Genomic DNA, 23,179 nt, shown 5'->3' on the forward strand with positions numbered 1-23,179 from the left:
TATATGATCAAGAGGACTTACTGTTTTCTTCTAATGATAGCATTTAAGTCAAAGGAGTGGCTCTCTAACAGGAAACTTTTTGTACTGTAGGTGCTCCCCAGCCTGACCTTTTTTTAAAAAACAAAAACCCTCTTTGACTTCTTGCAGTTATTGAAGGCAAGAAAGGTGCTTCCTACTCTTTGCAATAAAAGGCACTGCTCATACGCCCAGCAGACAAGTGTCTTTCCAAGAAACCAGGGGAGACAGATTTTGAGCAATTGATGGAGAGAGTGTGAAACTACTCTGAGGACGCCATGCTCTGGCAGGCTGTTTTTACAGTGTAAGGCAGTGCAGCAGGCCAGGCACACACTCTGATGATGACTGTCCTGGATTCTACAGAGTGGCAGCCACTTACTAGTCATGTGGTCTGGGATAAGCCACAACTTCTTGGACCTGTGCTTCCTCACCTGTGAAATGGAAAGAAGACAAGTAGATAGAATTGTGGTGAGGGTGACATGATGGCTTAGTGTGCTCAGAACAGTGCTCTTTATAAACCTGTGCTCAATTCAGACCCAGCCCTGAAATGACAGTCACAGATACAATGACGGTGGTTTGGTTTCTGGATGAGATTTGGTATGGGGGAGAGAGAAAGCCAGGGACAAAGCAAGAAAATCCTTCATCTATAAGAGAGTGCTTCAGTGGTGCTCAAGGAAGGGAGAAAGCTGTGGGGACCACAAGGGTTGGAGGCCAGGTAGCCTCCCCTTCCCACTCTGATCTTAGGGACCTGCTGTAGCTGCATCCAAGATTTCTGGCCCCTTTCTGATCCTGTAGTTAGGAAACATCCCGGAGAAACAGGCCTCCAACACCAGCCATTCCTGGGCTTCCAAGGTCCGCTGGGTAGACCTTGTGTGAAGGTGGCTCTGGGTACCCTGCCTGGCTGAGCTTCCTTTCTCCCTCAGGAAATAAAGAAAAAGCTGTCTTCCTCTCCTTCCTCTCTCAAGAGCAGGGCTGCATCTCCAGTCTCTGGCACAGAGTAGGCCTTGATAAATAATGAATGGATGGAAGGACGGATGGATGAAAGAATGAAAGCAAGCTCATTTCTGACAGGCTGAATCAGTTCCTGGGCCCAATTTTAAAAACAGAGACCAGGGTGAGGTTGTGGGTGGCTGTTTTCTTTAGGAGGAAATTGTGAAAATGCCTCCCAGGTCAGAAGTGGCATTCAGCCAGCTGGGTCACCCACGGGCTTCCCTTCTTGCTGGGAGGACTTCCCTGTGTCAGGAAGGAGAAACTGCTGTGATGACGTCACACTGTGGCCTCAGGCAATCTCTGGTTCCTTTGTGCTCCGCTTTATACGTGACCCAAATAAGTGTCACTGACTGAAAGCAGGGCCTGCGGGGCAGGGGCCATTTGTAACGCATATAGCTGGCATCTGGGGACTGCGTCCCACAAGTGCTTCTGTCCTCGTATGGAGGATAGGAGTTATGGAGCTATCTCCTGTCACGAAGGTTTTGGTGTCACTGCTTTAAAGAAAGCTCACTCCTAACTAACCAGGGGCTACCTCTGGCCCAGGGAGCTGCTGTGCTGAATGTGTGGGCACTGGGGACCCTGATCCTTTGTTCTGACCCCTGCGGGGAGCAGGGAGAAGGAAGAAGAGAGACCATCTTGGGTACTGCCCTTGAGGTTCAGAGGGGAGACGCTTCCAGATACAAGAGCTGGTCCTGAGGGCTGTTTTTTTTTTTTTTTTTTTTTTTTTTTTGAGCCGGAGTCTGGCTCTGTCGCCCAGGCTGGAGTGCAGTGGCTGGATCTCAACTCACCGCAAGCTCCCCCTCCCGGGTTTACGCCATTCTCCTGCCTCAGCCTCCGGAGTAGCTGGGACTACAGGTGCCTACCACCTCGCCTGGCTAGTTTTTTGTATTCTTTAGTAGAGACGGGGTTTCACCGTGTTAGCCAGGATAGTCTCGATCTCCTGACCTCGTGATCCGCCCATCTCGGCCTCCCAAAGTGCTGGGATTACAGGCTTGAGCCACCGCGCCCGGCCGAGGGCTGATGTTTTAATCGGGGTCAGCACAAATGCTGCTCTGTTGGCTCAGAAGGAAGTGTGCCCAGGAGTCTCCCAGCAATCTCTCCGTGTTCTGACCTGAGTCTTCCTGGCACAGCCAAGGAAGGACGTGGTCTGGCTGTACAACGAGGGCCATAGTTTTACAGTGGCTGAGAGCCACTGAGTCAACCCCAAGGTGACAACCTGGGTCCCCATTACTAGCCACATCCTAGCTGTTTGCTTTTAGGGAAGTGTCCTAACTGACTGGGCCTCGGATTCTTCCTCCGATATTTGGGGAAAATACAACTACAGCCTACCTTATAGAATTGTTTTGAGGATTCAATTAGTAAATCTGTGTAAAAAATTCAGAACACTGTGTCACATACAGGCTGGGCACAGTGACTCATGCCTGAAATCCCAGCACTTTGGGAGGCCAGGGCAGGCAGATCACTTGGGGCCAGGAGTTCAAGACCAGCCTGACCAATATGTTGAAACCCTGTCTCTACTAAAAATACAAAAAGTAGCTGGGTGTGGTGGTGGACGCCTGTAGTTCCAGCTACTCGGGAGGCTGAGGCAGAAGAATTGTTGGAACCTGGGAGGCGGAGGTTGCGGTGAACCGAGACGGTGCCACTGCACTCCAGCCTGGGCGACAGAATGAGACAGTGTCTCAAAAAAAAAAAAAAAAAAAAAAAAAATAGCAGGGCCTGGTGGTGTGCATGCACCTGTGGTCCCAGGTACTGGGAGGCTGAGGTGCAAGGAGCCGTGATCATGCTACTGTACTCCAGCCTGAGTGACAGAGTGAGATCCTGCCTCAAAAAGATAAATAAAAATAAACACTCAAAAAACATTAACTATCCCATCACCACTGAGGCTAGGATTTACCCTCCACCCCTAGGTTCCGATTACAGAAAAGAGAAATGTAGTGAGATTACAAGTGATTTTTATTTTGTTATTTTTAGTTTTTCCCATCTTCTGGTTTTCTACAGGAACAAATATTACTCTCCTGCTGATAAAAAACACCTTAAACTCCTCAGAAGGCAAGACCCTGATGCTGGGAATCTAGAAGCCAGAGCTAGCAGAATAACTGCCAGAGAACGTTCCAGAATGTAGGTCTGCTCCAGTCCAAGAATATCTCAGCATGAACCTATTGTACAAGTACCTACAAGTCGGGAGGCGTCAGACTTCCCTAGAAAAGTCCCAGAAACTCCACCATGTCGGTGACAAAGAAGAGACTTTTCCTGTCTAGACACCGCAATGCTTGTAATTAAAATTAAGATTTCAGAGGTGGAGGGAGGCAACACACACTCCTTGAAGGAAATCTCAAAAATCGAGGCAAATGCTCCACACATAAAAATAATATCTAATCTCAGCACCAAGGGATAGAACAGGTCGACATATCTCTTTTGAGTCTGAAACGGATTTTAAAATCAAACAAAGGTGCCCTGCCGCTACTAGCTATCACAACCGACAATACTGATAGGTGAATGCCTGGGTGGTGAGGGGTGGGCTGCTGTGATCAGGGGCTTCTGAACACCGCACGTTCAATTAATTCGTGCAGCTTGAAATACAGCCCTCACTCCCGGAAAATAAAAATAAAATTAAAATAAAAAAAGCCATGCAGAGCCCAGAAAGTTAGGCCCTGGACAAACAGGTCTGGGTGTTAAACTTGCTAAGGCAAATTGAACAATTTAAGAGTTTCCGGCCCAGCCAGCTGTCTGACAGGGAGTTTATACAAAATCCCTCCCCTGAAATAGCTCTAAGCCTGCCAGTCTGCAGAGATGGGAACAGGAAATGGAAAATCACCATGTCCTCCGCTCACTGTGCTGTGACATTTGAGCCCCGTGCCCAGATTTGCTCAGCATGGCCCTCACTAATGTGACAGACCACCGTTTCCAGTTGCCCCGAGCCGCATGGCCACCACCCAAACGGCACTGATTAGAGATGTACCACTGATGTCATGGCAGTCTTTTGGAAGAAAGATAAGCAATAGTCACTTTAATTGCACACGTCAAATGTAAGACCTGTTCTGATTCCTGAAATGTTCAAACATTGAAAGGCTCAAGCATTTCAAATGCTCCTGACGGCAGGGAGGAAATGGAGTTTCCTCCTGGCCACTCTTGCATGAGATGTAGGGAGCTATTAAATTATCTCCTGTAAGGGCGCTGCCACGTTTCCTTGCAGATTTAGGTTTAATTCTATCAATACATCTCATGTTTTGTCAGAAATACACCCCTGAAAAAGATCACCTGGAAATATTGCCCCATTTGCAGCTGCTGCCTACATTTAGAGCCGTGGAGGCATCTCAAGCATTCCCAGCTTTGGGGAGAGCTGATGTGTTTAACTTCTCCAGGCTAGGAAGCAGCATATTCGTTCATCCTTGTCCACCAAAAAGGATTGACTGCTCTCAAGTTTCTGAAATATCCAATGGGGAGACCCCATCCCGCCCCCTGCCTTGTTGTCAAAGAAGTTGCTTTTCAGAAGCAACAGTTGCCAAGCAATCAAAGCAGGGGTGAGTGGGGGATGGAGGATGCAGGGGGAGTGATGCTGGTTTACTGGGAGGAAGACAGGCCTCTCCTAGAATCTCCTGAAGCCCCACTGCAAGTATCTGGCAGGCAATAGCTTTTAGTGGTATCTGCCCTAAGACATGAGGCTTAACAAGCACTAAAAGCAATCGGTCTGGAAAGGATTCCCTGTCTGTGTTTCCTGGACAGGGCAACGGAGAAAGGCAGGGCAAAGGCACTCGTGGCTGGCAGCACAGAAGAAAAGCCCCAAGTAGACATGGGTGAGGGGCCAGGATAGAGAAGAGACACTGCTTGTTCTTTTATAGTTTATTGTTTAGGTACAGAATCAGTCAAATAAATGTTTTTCTAGAAGGCAGCTGTGCTTACCACTATGCCACCGATGTTAACAGTTCCAAAGCCTCCCACAAATAAAGTTAAATTTAGGGAAAACGGATCTCATCAGCTGTTGGTTGAGTTAAAACTTGTAAGGCAATTTGGAACTAGTTATCAAAATCTTCACTGTACCTACCTGTTGACCAAAACAATTCCACCTTTGGGAGTTTATCTTACAGACAGACTCATGTAAGTTTGCAAAGATATAGGGAAAAAGCCAGTCACTGTCATATTGTGTATAGCAGTGAAAAAAACAGATGGCAACCTAAATGTCCAAAAAGAGAGAGAAATCATTACATACATGACAGTGTTTATAAAACAAAGAACTTTGCAGTCAATAAAAAGAGTGAAGTAAGTCCACAAGGGCTGATGGAAAAAGAGGGGTTCCCTAACATACTATGAAGAAAGCACCTTTAGCAGTAACCCAGCTGTGTAAATATATCTGGTCAATTTTTGTTATTCATGTCAGTTATGTGCTATAAAGCCATTGTGAACACTGAATTAGTGAAGACTGAACCACTGCTCCTAGGGGAAGGTACAAGGTTAGGTTCCTGCAAGCCTCTGATGACATTTCATCAACCGATCAGCCTATAACTTTGTGTTGTGTATTTGTTTAATACATTAATTCATTAATATTGAACTCATGGCCAACAGCGTTATAACTTCTGCCTGAACAAAGCTTCTCTAACAGAGACTTTTTTCAACAAGGCACATTACAGCCTTCTTGACCTTGGGAGCTCTAGACAGCACTTCAACCCGTTCTTGGAGACTTGTTGACACCAAAATCACCAACAAAAAGCACAAAAATATGAAAATGTCGCCCTAAGTCCACTAAAAACACATTTGTTTACAGCGTGAGAGGTGAAAGAAGAAGGCAGAGTGCTTCTTACCAGACCTCGGCTTGGAATGAGGGTATGTGTCAACCCATGTGGGACACACGGCTCTGCGCATGTTTGCGAAGCACCACAAAAGCGCTGCCACTGATTCCAGGTTTACAAAGGAATTTTTTTGTTTTTGTTTTTTTTTGAGACAGAGTCTCGCTCTGTCATCCAGGCTGTGGTGCAGTGGCGTGATCTTGGCTCACTGCAACCTCTGCCTCCCGGGTTCACGCCATTCTCCTCCCTCAGCCTCCCGAGTAGCTGGGATTACAGGCGCCCACCACCACACCTGGCTAATTTTTTTTTGTATTTTTAGTAGAGATGGGGTTTCCCCATGTTGGCCAGGCTGGTCTCGAACTTCGGACCTCAGGTGATCCACTCGCCTCGGCCTCCCAAAGTGCTAGGATTACAGGCGTGAGCCACCGCGCCCGGCCTACAAAAGAATTTTAGCAAGTAGGCAAATTCACAAGAACAGAATCTGTGAATAATGAGAATCAACTGTGTGTTTGTATAACCATGGAGCAATTCCAAAAAAATACACCAGATCAAAATCAGAAGACACAAGAAACTGTTCCCAGGGGTTACCTCTGGAGAGTGAGATGGGAAAACGAGTTTTACTTTATTCTTTGGATCTCACTTTACAAGTGTGTATAATAATTATAATTTTAAAAATCTATAGTAAGGGCCCGGTCCGGTGGCTCATGCTACCCAGCACTTTGGGAGGCCGAGGCGGGCAGATTGTTTGAGGTCAGGTGTTCGAGACTAGCCTGGCCAACATGGTGAAACCCCGTCTCTACTAAAAATAAAAAAAATGAGCCGGATGTGGTGGTGTGGGCCTGTAATCCTGGCTACGGAATCCCCAGTTGAAGCACGAGAATCACTTGAACCCAGGAGGCAGAGCTTGTGATGAGCCAAGATTATGCCGCTGCACTCCAGCCTGGGTGACAGGGTGAGACCTTGTCTCAAAAAAAAAAAAAAACAATCTACAGTAAGGAGATGGGCCTTTTCACAGGTAAGCTCAGCACAGCATGACCGACTCACAGAGCTAAGGGACCCTGCTCTGCAGGAGGACCAGAGTCAGAGAGGGGGGCTTTCCCAACCCCCCCCAAAAAGAAAGGCCGTGCCACCACCTCCTGCCCCACACTTCTCTCTCCTAGGGAGGAGGACAGGGGCCAGCATGAAGGTTAGCACAGGATGTGGCCCCACCTACAGAAACCAGAAGTCAGAACTTTACTGTAAGAGTCAGATCTATCAGCCTCACCTTCCACTGCTTTTCACAGACAACAGGCAGTGGGCCGGGGGCAGGAGGGGCTCAGAGGACAGAGGAAAACTGTTCACCAATGAGAAGCCTTGTTTTCTCAGGGACAGGCTCAGGCTCAGGGTCTGGAAGTGACAGTGAAAGAAAACAGATGTTTGCAAAGAAAAAGTATGATGGAACTGCAATTAGATGGGGAAGGAAAAGGAAGAATGGAAAAGGAAGGAAGAGAGGGAATCTGGCAGTTTCGTTCACTGAGTAGTGTGTAGGGGTATAATCTATGATTCATTTTCCCCCCATAAATGAAAATAAGTTTATTTTCCCAATTATTAAAACACATCTAGGTTTGGAAGGATTTGTGTTTTTTGTTTTTGTTTTTTGAGACAGAGTCTTGCCCTGTCGCCTAGGCTGGAGTGCAGTGGTGCAATCTTGGCTCAATGCAACCTCCGCCTCCCAGGTTCAAGCAATTCTTCCACCTCAGCCTCCTAAGTAGGTGGGATTACAGGTGCGTGCTACCGTGCCTGGCTAATGTTTGGAATTTTTAGTAGAGATGGGTTTTCACCATGTTGGCCAGGCTGATCTTGAACTTCTGATCTCAAGTGATCCGCCCGCCTCAGCCTCCTAAAGTGCTGGGATTACAGGCGTGAGCCACTGTGCCCGGCCGAGGTCTGGAAGGATTCATACAAAACTGTGGGAGTGGGACTGTGAGCAAAGGGGAGAAACTAATTTTTTGCACTAGGTACTTCTGTACCTTTCAGTTTTTTTGTGTTTGTTTGTTTTGAGATAGAGTCTGGCTCTGTTGCCCAGGCTGGAGTGCAGTGTCAAGATCTCAGCTCACTTCAGCCTCCACCTTCTGGGCTCAAGAGTTCCTCCCACCGCAGCCTCCCAAGGAGCTGGGACTACAAGCATATGCCACCACATCTGGCTAAATTCTTTCAGGTTTTTAAAAATAAAAACATATTTCACACTTCTTGTACAAAATAATAAGGTCTTACAGTTAAGGCCTAGCTACCCTAGCAAAAGGTCACCTCTTGACCTCCTGGCTTTCTCCCCAACCCTCCCTCACCTCCTCAGGCTGGTCCATGCCCTGGGGCCAAAGACTCAACACTGCAGCCATCTCCAGGCAGCAACCACCAAGCAAAAACAAAACTCCAAGGTGTTTCAAAAACTCTAACATAAAATTACCACACGACCCGTAATCCAACCCACAGGCATATACCCAAAAGAATCCGAAACCAGTGTTCAAATATAACTGGTACCTACCCGAATGTTCACTGCAGCACTGTTCACAATAGCCAAAAGGTGAACACAACCTAAACATCCATCAACAGATGACTGGATAAACACACTGTGGGATATACAATGGAATATTATTCGGTCATAAAAAGAAATGAAGGCCGGGTGCGGTGGCTCACTCCTGTAATCCCAGCACTTTGTGGGGCCGAGGTGGGTGAATCACCCGAGGTCAGGAGTTCGAGACTAATCTGGCCAACACGGTGAAACCCTGTCTCTACTAAGGATACAAAATTAGCTGGGTGTAGTGGCACATACCTATAGTCTCAGCTACTCAGGGCGGTGGGACGGGAGGCCACTGAAGCAGGAGAATTGCTTGAACCTGGGAGGTGGAGGTTGCAATGAGCTGAGATCGTGCCATTGCACTCTCACCTGGGCGATAAAAGCGAAACTCCATCTCAAAAAAAAAAAGAAAAAGAAAAAAGAAAAGAAAAAAAAAGAAGTACTGATACATGCTGCAAAGTGGATGATCCTTCAAAATTCTGTATGAAGTGAACAATACTAGACACAAATGGTCACATATTGTATAATCCCCTTTATATAAAACAGCCAGAATAGACGAATCCACACAGACAGAAAGCAGATTAGTGGCTGCCAGAACTGGACGATAGGAAGAAAAGGCAAGTGACTGCTTAATGAGTACAAAGGTTCCTTTTAAGGTGATAAAAATGTTCTGGAAGTAGATAGAGCGTGAAGGTGCTAAACACCATTCAACTGTATACTTTAAAACAGTTAAAATCCTGAATTTTATGTTGTGGCATGAATTCTCTCTCTCTCTCTCTCTCTCTCTCTCTCTTTTTTTCTTTTCTGAGATAGGGTCTTGTTCTGTCACCCAGGTGGGAGGGCAGTGGCATGATCTCAGCTCACTGAAACCTCTGCTTCCCGGGCTCAAGCAATTCTCCAGCAGCCACCAACACCCAGCTAATTTTTGTGTGTGTGTGTGTTTTTTTTTAAGTAGAGACAGTGTTTCTCCATGTTGGCCAGGCTGGTCTCGAACTGCTGGCCTCAAGGGATCTGCCTGCCTAAGCCTCCCAAAGTGCTGGGATTACAGGTGTGAGCCACTGTGCCTGGTTGTATTTTTCTTAATTAGAAACAAACAAACAAACAAACAAACAACACACCAAAAAACCACACACACAACCCCACACTACAAGTTGGGCAAGTTTTGTGGCCTCTCTGAACCTATAAAAGGGGCGGGTGACAGCACGACCGCATAGACTGGTCGTGAGGATCCATGTGATGTGTGTAAAGTGCCTGGCATGGGGTCCAGCATGTACAAAGAGAACAGTAAGGAAGGAAGCCACAGCCGCTGTGATGCCAGTGATTCAAGGGCACTGCCAAAGCCAACTCACCTGAAGTCATGGGATTCCCATGTTGTCAAATTATCCTTTTAATTAAAAAATGGGAACAACAAAAAGACACTGCAGGAGGGGTGCTGTATAAGATGAAAGATTAAAGAAGAGGGAGGCTCAACTTCATTAACAGTATAGTGATCTCTATACTATATTTATAGTACAGTTCTATCCTGTGTTAAGACAGGAGACGCAAACAATGCACTCTGAGGGACAGAGGGTGTCTGCCACACGTCCACCGTGGAATGACAAAATGCTCTCGCTTCTTCTGCCTTCTCCTGTGGCCTGCAGACATGGGCCCCTGGCTAAGCCCTGTTCGACAGGGCAGAAGGGGTTGTAGGTAGGTGAGAAGATCCCATCTCTGCTTCATGTCTATCTGTTTTTTGTTTTTTTTTTTTTGAGATGGAGTTTCGTTCTTGTTGCCCAGGCTGGAATGCAATGGTGCGATCTCGACTCACCGCAACCTCCGCCTCCCTGGTTCAAGCGATTCTCCTGCCTCAGCTTCCTGAGTAGCTGGGATTACAGGCATGTGCCACCATGCCCAGCTAATGTTGTATTTTTAGTAGAGACGGGGTTTCTCCATGTTGGTCAGGCTGATCTCAAACTCCTGACCTCAGGTGATCCACCCGCCTCTGCCTCCCAAGGTGTTGGGATTACAGGCATGAGCCACCACGCCCGGCCTTCCTATCTATCTGGAAGCAGATTTAAAAACTTGAGATTGACAGGTGGGGGGGCAAGAACCCCAGCTCTTCTTATCTCAGAATAATTTTGTACCAAATTAGTAGATCTCCAGACTTCGTGAGGCAAGGTGACCCCCCACGTGGCCCACAATGGCCTGGGGAGAGGGGAGGAGGGAAGAATAGGATTTCAGGCTGTCATGGAAACTTTTCTTCCCTCTGGTCTCTGCAGCATATGGCAGGTGTCCCGAAAAATCGTTCCTGCTGTCCGAGGCTGTGCTGCCCTCAGACACGTGGGTGGGGGCGTCTACCTCTCCATCTGAAACACCCCCTCCCTCCGACAAGGCAGCAGCAGCATAAAGGGGTCTCTAGTGTGTGCCTCATATCCCAGCTCCCCAGACAGACGCTCGGGGAGAGCTTCCATGGCCCCATGGAAATATAAGTCCCCTGCCCCCAGCAGGCCTCGATGCAGCCCATAAATCACAGACAGCAGCAGGCCAAAGGCTGTGGCGTGAATTTCTCCTGTGCTGCTTGAAATATGATGCCCGGTGTACCCTTCACTGCCAGAGGTGTTTCACAAGCTCCACAGATGAAAAGGAGCTGCACGTTGATTTGGGGTGCTGAGACAGGCTGGACACCCAGCAAGACTGGCTCCCATGTGTAACAAGGGAATCCAGTCGGCCCAAGGTAGAGAAAAATCACCAAATGTGAGGCTGTGAGCCTAAAGCAGCCAATGGGATTATGAACAACAGCAGGTAAAAGACGCCAGCGTGGAGAACGAGACAGAATTCTGAAAACTCTAAATCTGTGCTTCTGGAACTGGGTGATCATGCCCACGGGGTTTATGGCAGCCTGCCAAAAAGCAGACAAAGCCACAGAAGAAAGTGGGTGCCATAGTCCTGCAGCACCAAGCAGGATGAAGGATGGCGGGGCAGGGAGGGGAAATTAATAATGAAACAGGACAGAAACATATCTCAGAGGAGAATGTAAAATCTGACTGTCAAGGATAAAATACCAGATGTCAAAGAAATGTCCTAATTGTCCCTGGCCACTTTGAGCCTGAGGCCTCTGGGGCATTCCATTCCTCTGCATTAGGGCAACCTAGAGAAGCAGAGAGGCCTGGATCTTAAGGGACGATTAGCACCATTAGTTTCATTGACTCCACAAATTATTTTTGAGGTCTTACTATGTGCCAAGCTCCTTTCCATCCCTGAAACCTGCTATCCATGGGGGTGGGGGGATGGCTGTTAATTTAAAGCACATGACGCTGAGGGTCTGCATACTTGGGAGGCCTCATCTGCTGAGGGCAGTGGGGGAAGGTTTTCACAGGGATATAGAGCCTGAGTGATGTTTAACCAGAATCAGGGGGGCAGCGAGAGGGCGGGAGCAGCAATCCAGGCAGAGGGAACAGCATGTGCAAAGCTCTATGACAAGAGAGGACTTGGCCAGTGTGGCTGGAACCCAGGAAGTGATGAGGAGAAAGGCACAGGTCAAAGAGGCAGGAACTCAAGGGTTGGTCTTTATTCCTAAGACTGCCAGTAAACCATGGGCTGATGTTAAGTGGCAGGGTGGCATGGCAGAACTGTGTTTTAAGGAGATCATCCAAGTAGCAGCGAATTAACACAGTAATCCCTACCAAGGCAGACAGACAGATGGTCAAAGCTATGCTGTGTTTTTAGTGAGGCCTGTTTGGAAGGTGCAAACCTCAAGAGAGCTGTGCCCAGGCCTGGTGACCACACAATGGGTCCTGCTTAGGTCCAAATCAAGCAGCCACATTTCAAAACACCTCTAAGAACAGTGGTTGCTAGGGTTCCCCTCCTAGCACGTTTAGACCCCCCATACCAGGAAGCAGGAGACAGGAGGTTGAGGGCACAGGTTCTGGCACCATGCAGTTCTGGGCTCAAATCTTATCTGCCATATACTACCCAGGCAGCCCCAAACCGGCTTCTTCACTTCCCTGTGCTTCTGTAAAGTGGGGTACACTAACAGTATCTGTCTCCTAGGGCTACTGTGTGGATTAATTGAGACAAGCTGCTAACATCCTTATCACTTGGTCTGGTACATTATAGATGCTAAAAAATGTTGCATCTAAAAATGTTGATGCTAAAAAATGCTCAGTGAAGGATGAACATATAAGACGTGCAAAGATCGTCAAAATGTAAAGTGATCTGGAAGCAGCCAGGCACACTAAGGGGGAGGAGACCGCACAAGCGCGGAGGAAGACGTAGGTTTTCGCTTACTTGCAAGCAGGAGGCAGGAGACAGCCACGGTGTAGAGCTGCTTGGAGGTGCTGACATTGTAGCGATCCATGAAGTGGTCCAGCAGGTAGACGGCCAGGTGCCGGGCTGCAGGGCAGAGCTGGCAGTGGCTGCTCAGCAGGGTCAGGATGTCCACGAAGAACCGGCGGCTCTTCAGGAGTGGGGAGTGGGCTCGGAAGGTGGGCAGCTTCAGTTCCTGGAGGACAGGCGGGGCGGAGGGATGACGGTCAGGGCTGCCTCCCGAGAGTCTCGGCTATCCCAGGAAATGGGACCTCAGGGCCTGCCTGCTGACTGAATGGGAGGCAACGACTCCCTCCATACTCTTATTAAAGTTTTTCTGCAAGTCCCAGGATGGCAGCCCCTCCTGGGCTATCTCCCATCTGCTTTCACTAAGCACAGGCTCATAAAGTATCAGGGACCTAGAGGATGACAGAGGAAGCCAGTCATTCCTTCCCAGGGGAAAGGTTTGCTATTTGAGATACACAAGGTCATAAAGGAATAAAGGCCTTGGAGTCTGAGGTCTAAGTCCAAATTCCTTTTTTCCCCCAGGGTCTGGTCTGAATTAACACATCCAAATTCTGATTCCACTACTCAGCCAAGTCGTGTGACCCTGGTCACCTGCCATCACCTTTGTTTCCTCCTCAAGAGCTGAGAGCTAAGTTTAAAATGTATGTGAAATGCCTAGCACACCTGTGACCTCTCAGGATCCACATCTCATTCTTTCTGAGGGTAGGATTATGATGGATGGGTTTTTGAAAAAAATCAACCTAAAAAAGTTGTCGAAATAATGGTACAATGAACTCTCAAATACCCTTCACCTCAATTCCCTAATTTTTCACATTTGCCTTCTTCTCTCTACATGCATATACATGTTTTTTCTAAAAGTAGGTTCAGATATCATGATACTTCGCACGCCCCCAGGAGGTGACTAGATGACTTTTACTTCTACTTTGCAATTTACATACTGCCATACCTCATTTTATTTGTCTAACTCAAGAAAAACCAATAAAAGATATCAAACCAACAAAGATTTTACAACATAAAATGTTCTTATATGCAGTATCTCTCATATTTACCATTTAATCAAAGTAGATTAGACACTGTGTTTTTTTTTTTTTTTTTTTTCTTGTTTTGTTAGGAGTCTCCCCGTTACCCAGGCTGGAGTACAGTGGTGCAATCACAGCTCACAGAAGCCTTGAACTTCTGGACTCAAGCAGTCCTCCCACCTTGGCCTCCCAAGTAGCTAGGACTACAGGCATGCACCACTGCACCCAGCTCATTGTTTCTGTATTTTTTGTAGAGACAGGGGTCTCATTGTGTTGCCTGTGTTGGTCTCAAACTCCTGGCCTCAAGTGATCCCTCCCACCTTGGCCTCCTAAAGTGCTGGGATTACAGGCCTGAGCCATCACGCCCAGCCTAGACACTACTTGTTTATGAAATGTCTTTGCAACATTTTGCCAAAGAAGGAAACTAAAAAGAAGTGAAATAGAAGGAAAACAGGAAATAAGTTGGCAGAAAAGGAATGTGAAAGCTCACTTATGGCAGGCTCACAAGGGGATGAGATTGAAACAAATTGGTGCCTCTCTTCTATAGAATACCTCTCTCTTAACCCTGTGGCTTACTCAACTAGCAGCAGATCCAGGACTAGAAAGGGATATCTGCTCAATCATTCATTCCTTCAAGAGCTATTCATTCATTCATTTCACTCAATAAGTATCAAGTATGTTCTCTACACTGGGCGTTATCTAGGCACTGGGGATACCATCTGGAATAAGATAGATACAGACCTAAATGTAAGACTTACAACGATAAAACTCTCAGAAGAAAACAGGAGGAAATCTTTATGGCCTTAGATTAGGCAAAGGTTTCTTAGATATGACACTAAAACAAGATGCAATCAAGGGAAAAATACAGAAGTTGAATTTCAAAACTTCAAGTGTTTGTGCTTCCAGAGACACCATCCAGAAAGTAAAAAGACAACCTGCAAAATGGAGGAAAATATTTGAAAATCACTTGTTAATAAAAGACTGTATCCAGAACATATAAAGAACTCTTACAGTTCAACAATAAAAAGGCAAAACAACCCAATTTAAAAATGGGCAATGAACTGACCAGGCAGTTCTCCAAAGAAAGTATAAAAATGACCAACGAACACATGAAAAGGTGCCCAACAATACTAATCATTAGGGAAATGCAAATTAAAACCTCGGTAAGATACCACCTCACACTCATTAGAATGGTTGTTGTAAAAAAAAAATCAACACAAAACTGAAATGTATATACAAGTGCTGGATGGGGCAAATGGGAATCCTCATATACTGCTGGTGGGTAAGTAAAATGGTGCAGCCACTGTGGGAAACAGTCTGGAAACTCCTCAAAATGTTAAACGTACAGTTCTCACATGACCCAGCCATTCCAGTCCTTGGTATATATATACCTAAGAGAAATGAAAACATACAGCCACACAAAGACTTGTATATGAATACTCACAGCAGCATCATTCCCAACAGTTCCCAAGTAGAAACAACGCAAATGCTTATCAACTGATGCATGGATAAACGAAATGTAATGTATCCATACAACAGAATACTACACATGTTACAACAGGGATGAATCTCGAAAACATTATGTTAAGTGAAAAAAGCCAGTCATAAAAGGCCACATATTATATAATTTCGTTTACATGAAATGTCCAGAATAGGCAAATCCGTACAAACAGAAAGTAGATTAGTGGTTGCCAGAGGTTGGGGTAACAGTTAATGGGAAATAACTGCTAATGGGTATATGGGATTTCTTTTTGGCGTTATAAAGCTCTTCTGTCATTAGACAGTGGTGATGGTTGTACAGCTCTGTGAATACACAAACAACTAAACTGCACATTTTAATTTTTTTTATTTTTAATGTTGTGGGTACATAGTAGGTGCATAGATTTGTGGGGTATAGGAGACGTTTTGATACAGGCATGCAATGTGAAGTAATCACATTATGGAGAAGGGGGTATCCATCCCCGCAAGCATTTATCCTTTGTGTTACAAACAATGTAATCACACTCTTTTAGTTATTTTGAAATGTACAATTAAGATATTATTGACTATAGTCACCTCGTTGTGCAATAAAATAGTATGTCTTATTTCTTCTTTCTATTTTTTTTTTGTACACATTAACCATCCCCACCTCCCCCACAACCCCCACTACCATTCCCAGCCTGTGGTAACCATCCTTCTATTCTCTATGTTCATGAGTTCAATTGTTTTGATTTTTAGATTCCACAAATAAGTGAACATGTGAAGTTCGTCTTTCTGTGCCTGGCTTATTTCACTTAATAATCTCCAGTTCCATACATGTTGCAAATGACAGGATCTCACTCTTTTTCTATGGTTGAATAGTACTCCACTGTGTGTATGTACCACATTTTCTTTATCCATTTATCTGTTGATGGACATTCAGGTTGCTTAATCGCACGTTAAAAAAACTAAATTTTGGCTAGGTGTAGTGGCTCACACCTATAATCCCAGCACTTTGGGAGGCTGAGGCGGGTGGATCGCTTGAGTTCAGGAGTTTGAGACTAGCCTGGGCAACATGGCAAAACCCCATTTCCACAAAAAATAAAAAAATTAGCCTGTGTGGTGGTGCGTGCCTGTAGTCCCAGCTACTTGGGAGGCTGAGGTGTGAGGATCATTTGAGCATAGGAAGAGGAGGTTGCAGTGACCCGAGATTATGTCACTGCACTCCAGCCTGGATGAAGGAGCCAGACCCTGTCTCAAAAAAAAAAAAAAAAAGAAAAAAAAAGTGAATTTTATGATGTGTGAATTATTATATCTCAATAAAGCTGCTACAAAAAAAACAAGCCAGACGTATCACCCACAGTCATGGAGTCCATGGTCCAACAAGGGAGACAGGTGGCAATCCAGCAACAAGACAGTTGCAGAATTCCAAACTGTGATGAACTAATATTGCAAAGGAAACCCTCAGATGCTCTGGGAGGCCCCATCGTCTCTGGGGGGGAGGGAGGCCTGTGTCCTGAAAGTGAGGCTGGGTTTAGATTTCACACTGATTACTTCTCCTCTGGCCTGATCCTCCAGAGAGCTCAGAGGCCAGGACTCAGCTATTTTCGCAGCCCTAGAGCTTTGCTCATGGAAGGCTCTCAAAGCCTGAATAAATTATTTCTTCTCCCTTATGTTTAATGAAGAAATTGAGTTTCAAAAAGTCCCTGAGTCCCTGGGCTTTATCTAACTAGCAACAGATCTGAATTAGAAGACTTTCAAAAGTATTCTTTTTTTCCAACTTTTTCTTTTTAATTGCTTGGGTTTAACAGAGAATTTTTTTTTGATGTTGTTAAGTCATGGAGCTTGGCTGGGTGCTGTGGCTCACACCTGTAATCCCAGCACTTTGGGAAGCTGAGGCAGTTGGATCACCCGAGGTCAGGAGTTCAAGACCAGCCTGGGCAACATGGTGAAACTCCCGTCTCTACTAAAAACATAAAAATTAGCTGGGTGTGGTGGCGTGTGTCTGTAATCCCAGCTACCCAGAAGGCTGAGGGAGGAGAATCACTTGAACCTGGTAGGATGGAGGTTGCAGTGAGCTGAGATCGTGCCACTGCACTCCAGCTTGGGTGACAGAGCAAGACTCCGTCTCAAAATAAATAAATAAATAAGTAAGTCATGGGGAGCTCTTTTAGCTCCAGCTTAATTTCTTTAAGGAAAAGACCTGATGTGTTTGTGTATTCTTCATCTTCAAGGTTTGATGAATTTATGCGGCCACTATGGAGTTCAAACTCCTTGAGGGCAGGTCTGGGTCTCCTTTGCACATCACTGTTACTTCAGCACCCCAGGGTGATGAGAACAGGGTTAAGTGCCTAATAACTAGTTGTTGAAGGAAAGAAGGTGTGGGGAGGGAGGGAGAGGCAGTAAAGAAAGCAAGGAAAGAATTGCAGTGGTAGATACAGAAGGTCCTGGCCTACACAGGGAAGTCGTGACCAACTCTATAGAGTAGCAAGTCTGTGGGAACTTCAAAGAAGACAGATTGAGCCAAGTTGTACAATTTCCTGAAGATGCAGGAAAGGTAAGGATCTCACTAGGAGAAACAGTACCTGCAAAGCCACACACGTGTCCCATCTGGGGAAAAGTCAGCCAGGCGGGGTGTGCCTGGACACAGGCTGGAAATGTGGGCAGTGGCCCAGCTTTCATGCCCTATTAAGAAAACTGTCTTGCCCTACTCTGAGGGCAACAGAAACTGAAGGGATTAGAGCAGGGCACTGGCCTGGTCTGAGCAGCCTTGCATAGATATCTTTTGGCCAGCTTCTTCCTAGGGTAAGGCCAGACGGCTGGTAGCAGCAGCCAGTGTGGGGCTGAAGCTCCCCTCAACAGTGCTCCCACCTTCCAGCAGCTCCCACCAGATTGCAGGCTACATGGGTATTTCCTCTAAGCACAGGGCTCTAAGTTCAGGGTCATGACAAGAAGCAGCCATAGTCACAGATCCTTGGTGTCTGGTGGGCTGCAGCTGCCGGAAATTAGCCTTAGCCAAGTGACCTTTGGCCAGGCCACGCTGCCTTCATTAGTGCAGTCCAAAGCCTCAAAACACAAGTCAGATAGGCAACGTCTTGACCTCCCTTCCCACGCAACGGCCAAGCTCAAAGCCTTCTAGATTTTCCCTTGAGCCAAGTGAGACAAGAGAGCTCAAGGCAACACAAAGAATGTCTTTCCTGTACATGCTCCTGGAAAAAGGGTCCTTTGCCTTGAGTAGATTCTCGAAGAAAGACATTGGTGAATAAAAGAAAAAGTTATGGACCAGCTGCAGTGGCTCATGCCTGTAATCCAAGCACTGCGGGAGGCCAAGGTGGACGGATCGCTTGAGGCCAGGAGTTCAAGACCAGCCTGGCCATCATGGCAAAACCCCGTCTCTACTAAAAATACAAAAATTAGCTAGGCGTGGCGGTCCCAGTTGTATGGGAGGCTGAGGCACGAGAATCACTTGAACCCGGGAAGCAGAGGTTGCAGTGAGCCAATACTCTGCAGTGAGCAGAGGTTGCACTCCAGCCTGGGTGACAGGGTGAGACTCTATCTAAAAAAATAAAATAAAATAAAAGGCAAAGAAAAGAAAACAGGAAAAGTTATGGACCACTGGAATACACAGCAATACATGTCAAGAAGGGGTTAGTAGGTACAGCGTGCTGGAAGGAGCTGGTCTCAAGAGGGCAGGATTTTGACGCTAGAACACCGGCTCCCTGGGATGCTCTTTCTCCCTATTTCTGTTTGTCCCTCAAATACTGATTTAAATGTCACTTCCTAAGACTTCTCTGACCTCTCCATCATTCCAAATCAGGTTCCCCTTATTCTCTTGGTAGTCTCTTTTTTGTGGTCAAAAATTTACTTATTTATGTAGCTGGCACAGATGCAGACATTCAATAAATATGTGTTGAATAAAAAAGAATAAATACAGAGTCACTCCCTGTGCCAACCACCTCACCTCCTGCCCCCACATACCAGGGATTAGCTTGATACCTACAGAGTGTGAGGTCAGGCAGTTCTGGGTCGGAATCTAATTCCACTATTGACTTGACTTTGGTCATGTGAACTGACCTTCAGTGTCCTTATCTGAGAAATAGGGGTCACGCTGCCGTAAATGTAGAGTACTTGGCGGTAACAGCAGCTCAGCAAGCCTAGTGGCCCCTCCTCTTCCCTCAGGCTGGGGAATCAAGTCTCAGAGAAGTTGAATTGATCTACCTCTGTCACAGGCTCTTTGGGCTTTCAAAGAAACCTGCTTTGAGAAACGTGCAACAAGGCTTTCTACCTTAGAGCTGAGGCGCCTCCATCAGTGTGTCCTCTGCAGAGCCCCCAAACCAAGCAGAATTAGCAGCTCTGAGCCTCAGCTTGTTCTCCTCACTGGGAAAAGGGAGATTCTTTGGCATAGAAATAACAACGTAGGACTGCAGCATGCCTATCCTGTTTAGTTTGAGAATCCAACTGATCACTTCGCTAACCCAATTTCGGGGTGCGGGGAAGGCATTCATTACAAGGGCTTTGCTCTAAGGGACTGCATTCCTCCCCAGGCACTCTTGACCTAAGTCCACTTGAAAGCCACAGCAGTGCACTGCAGGAAGCCAGCCCCTCTGCTGAGTGGCCTGGATTCCAGAAACAAAAGAGCAGCCTGCCCTAGGGCGGCTTCTAAAGCTCTCCCCAGATTAGGCGGGCACTTGGCAGGCACTCAGCAATCAGGCAGGTGCTGGGCGGGCAGGAACCTGGCCAGGCAGGGTGACCTTCTCCTCAGCATGCCTAGCAGGGCCACAGACGGCGTGAGTGTGGGCAGCAGAAAGGCTGGGGGAGGCTGGAGCAGAAGGGGGCTGAGGTGGGAGGGGAGGGAAGGGCAGAGGCTTCCTGATCACTTTCCCTCCCCAGCTGTTGGCCCTTGATCACCTGACTCACGGAAGCCCATCTGCCACAGGAGTAGCTAGAGATGAACAGGTGGAGGCACGGACAGATGGCCGTGCTGGAGTTCCGGGAAAAAGAATTCCACCTTACAACAATCCCTGCTTTTGTCATCACAGTCCTTTATTATTATCATTATTTAACATACTAGCTATGGGCTAGCAAAAACTAAGAGAGATAACATCAAAATATTAACAGTGGCTACAGAGGGGAGATTGGGGTGGGCACTGAGATCTTGCATGATTTTCACGATCATGCTTTTCAAAAAGCCTGAATTTTCAAAATGCTCAATGAATAACCACTTTATTACTTCAGTTACTGTGTGTTCAGTTTGGAAACAAACAAAAAGACTAGATACCCACTGTATTAAGGCCCAGCTAAAAATTTATCCCCAAGGATTTCCTAGCAAGCCCACATCATCCCTTTAACAAAATCAACCCTGTCTTAGTAACACCCCATGCCCAGTAAGTGTCCCACTTCATCTTCCTACAATGCAAAGCCCCTTTCAGAGGAATTTTCCATTTTTTTCTTTTCCTTTCTTTTTATTTTTACTAATTATAAATTATATGTTCACTGATGAATCTTAAAAAGAATAACCAACATCATTCATAATCCCTCACTTAGAAGGATTCAGAGAGAAGTACTACTAGGTTCTACCTGGATTCTTCAGATATTTCTTTGTGCAAACTCGCATAAAATGCCATAGCCATCTACAACTGCTTCCCACTCCCCACTCAGAGAGCATGGGAAACAATGTTTGCAATGGCTGCCTAGTTTTTCACTGTAAGGTTGTGCCATGATGTCATCAAATCCAGATTTTGGGCATGCAGGCTGTTTCTCTTCCTTAGGGTCCCTGTTCAGACCATTCCTCAGAGGCCATCCCTGACCTCCCTCCTACCCAGCAGCCTCCTGTGGACTTCCCACCGCCAGCAGTCACTGCACATTGAAGCGTGTTTAGGAACTGTCCCCTGCCCCCCACAGAAGGGGGTCTCCGTGAGGAAGGGAGCTGCTTTTCTCTCCTGCCCTTGGCCATACCCTTGGTCCCTGGCACAGAGTAAGGGCTAATGAGTAGCGGCTGGCTGAGTGAATGAATGTCTGAATAAATGGAGAGTGTTTTGAGGAATTTTCCCTCTGCCTGTGGCCCTCTATGCCCTCCCTTCCCCTCAGGGCTCCCTTATCCACCCTGGCTTCCTTCTTTAGGGTAACCCATGGTGGGGGTCACTGCCCCCCCTCAAGTGGGAAGCCCCAGTGTGACATATGAGCCAGCATTTCTGAGACCAGAGGAGCCATTCTGGGGGAAGAAGAGGTAGCTTCCCCTTTAGAAACCACTCTCCTTGCTGCCCAAGAGTTTTGCCTGGGGGTTCTCAAGCAGAAAGAGGATTATCTGAGAGGGAAAGTGCCCTGGGAAAGGCTAAGGACTCATGAATCGCAACCCACCTAAAACCCCAAACTGAGCTACACAAGAGAGACAGAGAGGCAGCAGGGCTGCCTGGACAGGTCTCTGAAGATTCCAGGCAAGTGTCTGGTCCTCAGCTGCTCTTCCCAACCCGTCCCCAGGTGCTGACCTTGGCAGAGTGGTAAACACTTCCTGTACCTGTGCTAGGCTTAGATGTGCCCAGGAGTGCAGGTGAGGCCAGGCGGAATGCAGTCACTCAAGACCCTGGGCCCACAGCCAGATGTGCAGGGCAGAGACTGCCCCCAAGAGACCCACACCTCTCACTGCTGCATAGCCGGGGAGGGGGAGGAGAAAATTCAGCACGTGCTCTTCATATGCAGGCTTTGAAGGCATTTTGAGGCTAACCTCAGAGGGGTTAGAAGGTGACATGTACTATGCAAGTTCTGCCAAGCACCCTTGGTTTCTTCTATTAGGGGAGGAGATGAAGTCCTCAGTTTAACCTTTAGTGTCCTGCACTGCATTATTTTCTTCTAATTGCCTTGAGGTTTTACTTCTCGTTATTAATCTACTCTTCCTTCAGATCTCAGCCTAAAAGTCACTTCTTTTTTTTTTTTTGAGACAAGAGTCTTGCTCTGTTGCCCAGGCTGGAGTACAGTGGCACGATCTCAGTTCACTGCAACCTCCACCTCCCGGGTTCAAGCGATTCTCCTGCCTCAGCCTCCCAAGTAGCTGGGATTACAGGCGCCCACCACCACACCCAGCTAATTTTTGTAATTTTTAGTAGGGATGGGGTTTTCACCATGTTGGCCAGGCTGGTCTCGAACTCCTGAGCTCGAGTGATCCGCTCGCCTTGGCCTCCCAAAGTGCTGAGATTACAGATGTGAGCTACCGTGCCTGGCCTAAAAGTCACTTCTGAGAAAGGTGTTTCAGGCTCATGCTTCTGTGAGATGCTCCCCAATCTAGGACTTTTTATCTACTCAATCATTCGCTCTTACTGTCCTCCTGCCTGCTAGACTATAACCACCATGAGGGCAGGGACTGGGCTTGTCTTGTTCAACTCTGTGACCCCAATACCTGATACAAAAGGAACACCTGATAATTATCAAAACCTCCATATTTCAGGAATGGCAAATACTTGAACAGGTGAGAAAAAAAATTATTTGTTCCTGATCTTAGGTTGTATAAACCTATTTATCATAATGAGCAATTCCCAATACTCATGAAGACCAGTGAGGAGGCACAAGAAACGGGGCAGAGGCTGGGTGCGGTGACTCACACCAGTAATGGCAACACTCTGGGAGGCTGAGACAGGAGGATCGCTTGATGAGACCAGCCTGGGCAACACAGAAACACCTCGTCTTTACAAAAGTAAGAAAGAAAGAAAAAGAAAGAAAGAAAAAGAAAGAAAGAAAGAAGGGAGGGAGGGAAGAAAGAAAGGAAAGAAAGAAAGGAAGGAAGGAGGGAGGGAGGGAGGAAAGAAAGAAAGAAGGAAGGAAGGAAGGAAGGAAGGAAGGAAAGAAAGAAAGAAACTGAGGGAGTTGGATTCCAGCAGAAAGAGAAAGCTCTGTCCTTGCCTTGGGGTGACATGTGCCTCAGTCCACCCAAAACCAACAGTGGGTTTCCACGGAGGAAGCAGGTCAGTGTTTATAGAGAAGTGGAAGCTTCAAAAATTATAAACTATGCATCTAGCAGTCATTTTTCAAAGGCAATGTTTCCCAATGTGTGTTCTGTGGCA

General features: G+C 46.8%; 1 protein-coding gene across 2 annotated transcripts in view; it reads right to left on the bottom strand.

Moving 5' to 3' along the window:
- CCNJL (cyclin J like) overlaps positions 1–23,179 on the bottom strand; it is a 62,808-nt gene that overhangs the window by 18,824 nt on the left and 20,805 nt on the right. For both annotated transcript variants that reach the window (XM_017885733.1, XM_017885732.1), the window contains exon 3: positions 12,607–12,820. In XM_017885733.1, coding sequence (XP_017741222.1) covers positions 12,607–12,820 — 214 coding nt within the window. The remainder of the gene's footprint in view (positions 1–12,606; positions 12,821–23,179) is intronic.

This window comes from Rhinopithecus bieti, unplaced genomic scaffold (genome assembly GCF_001698545.2).
Source record: "Rhinopithecus bieti isolate Rb0 unplaced genomic scaffold, ASM169854v2 scaffold_15146, whole genome shotgun sequence".
NCBI classification, from domain to species: Eukaryota; Metazoa; Chordata; class Mammalia; order Primates; family Cercopithecidae; genus Rhinopithecus; species Rhinopithecus bieti.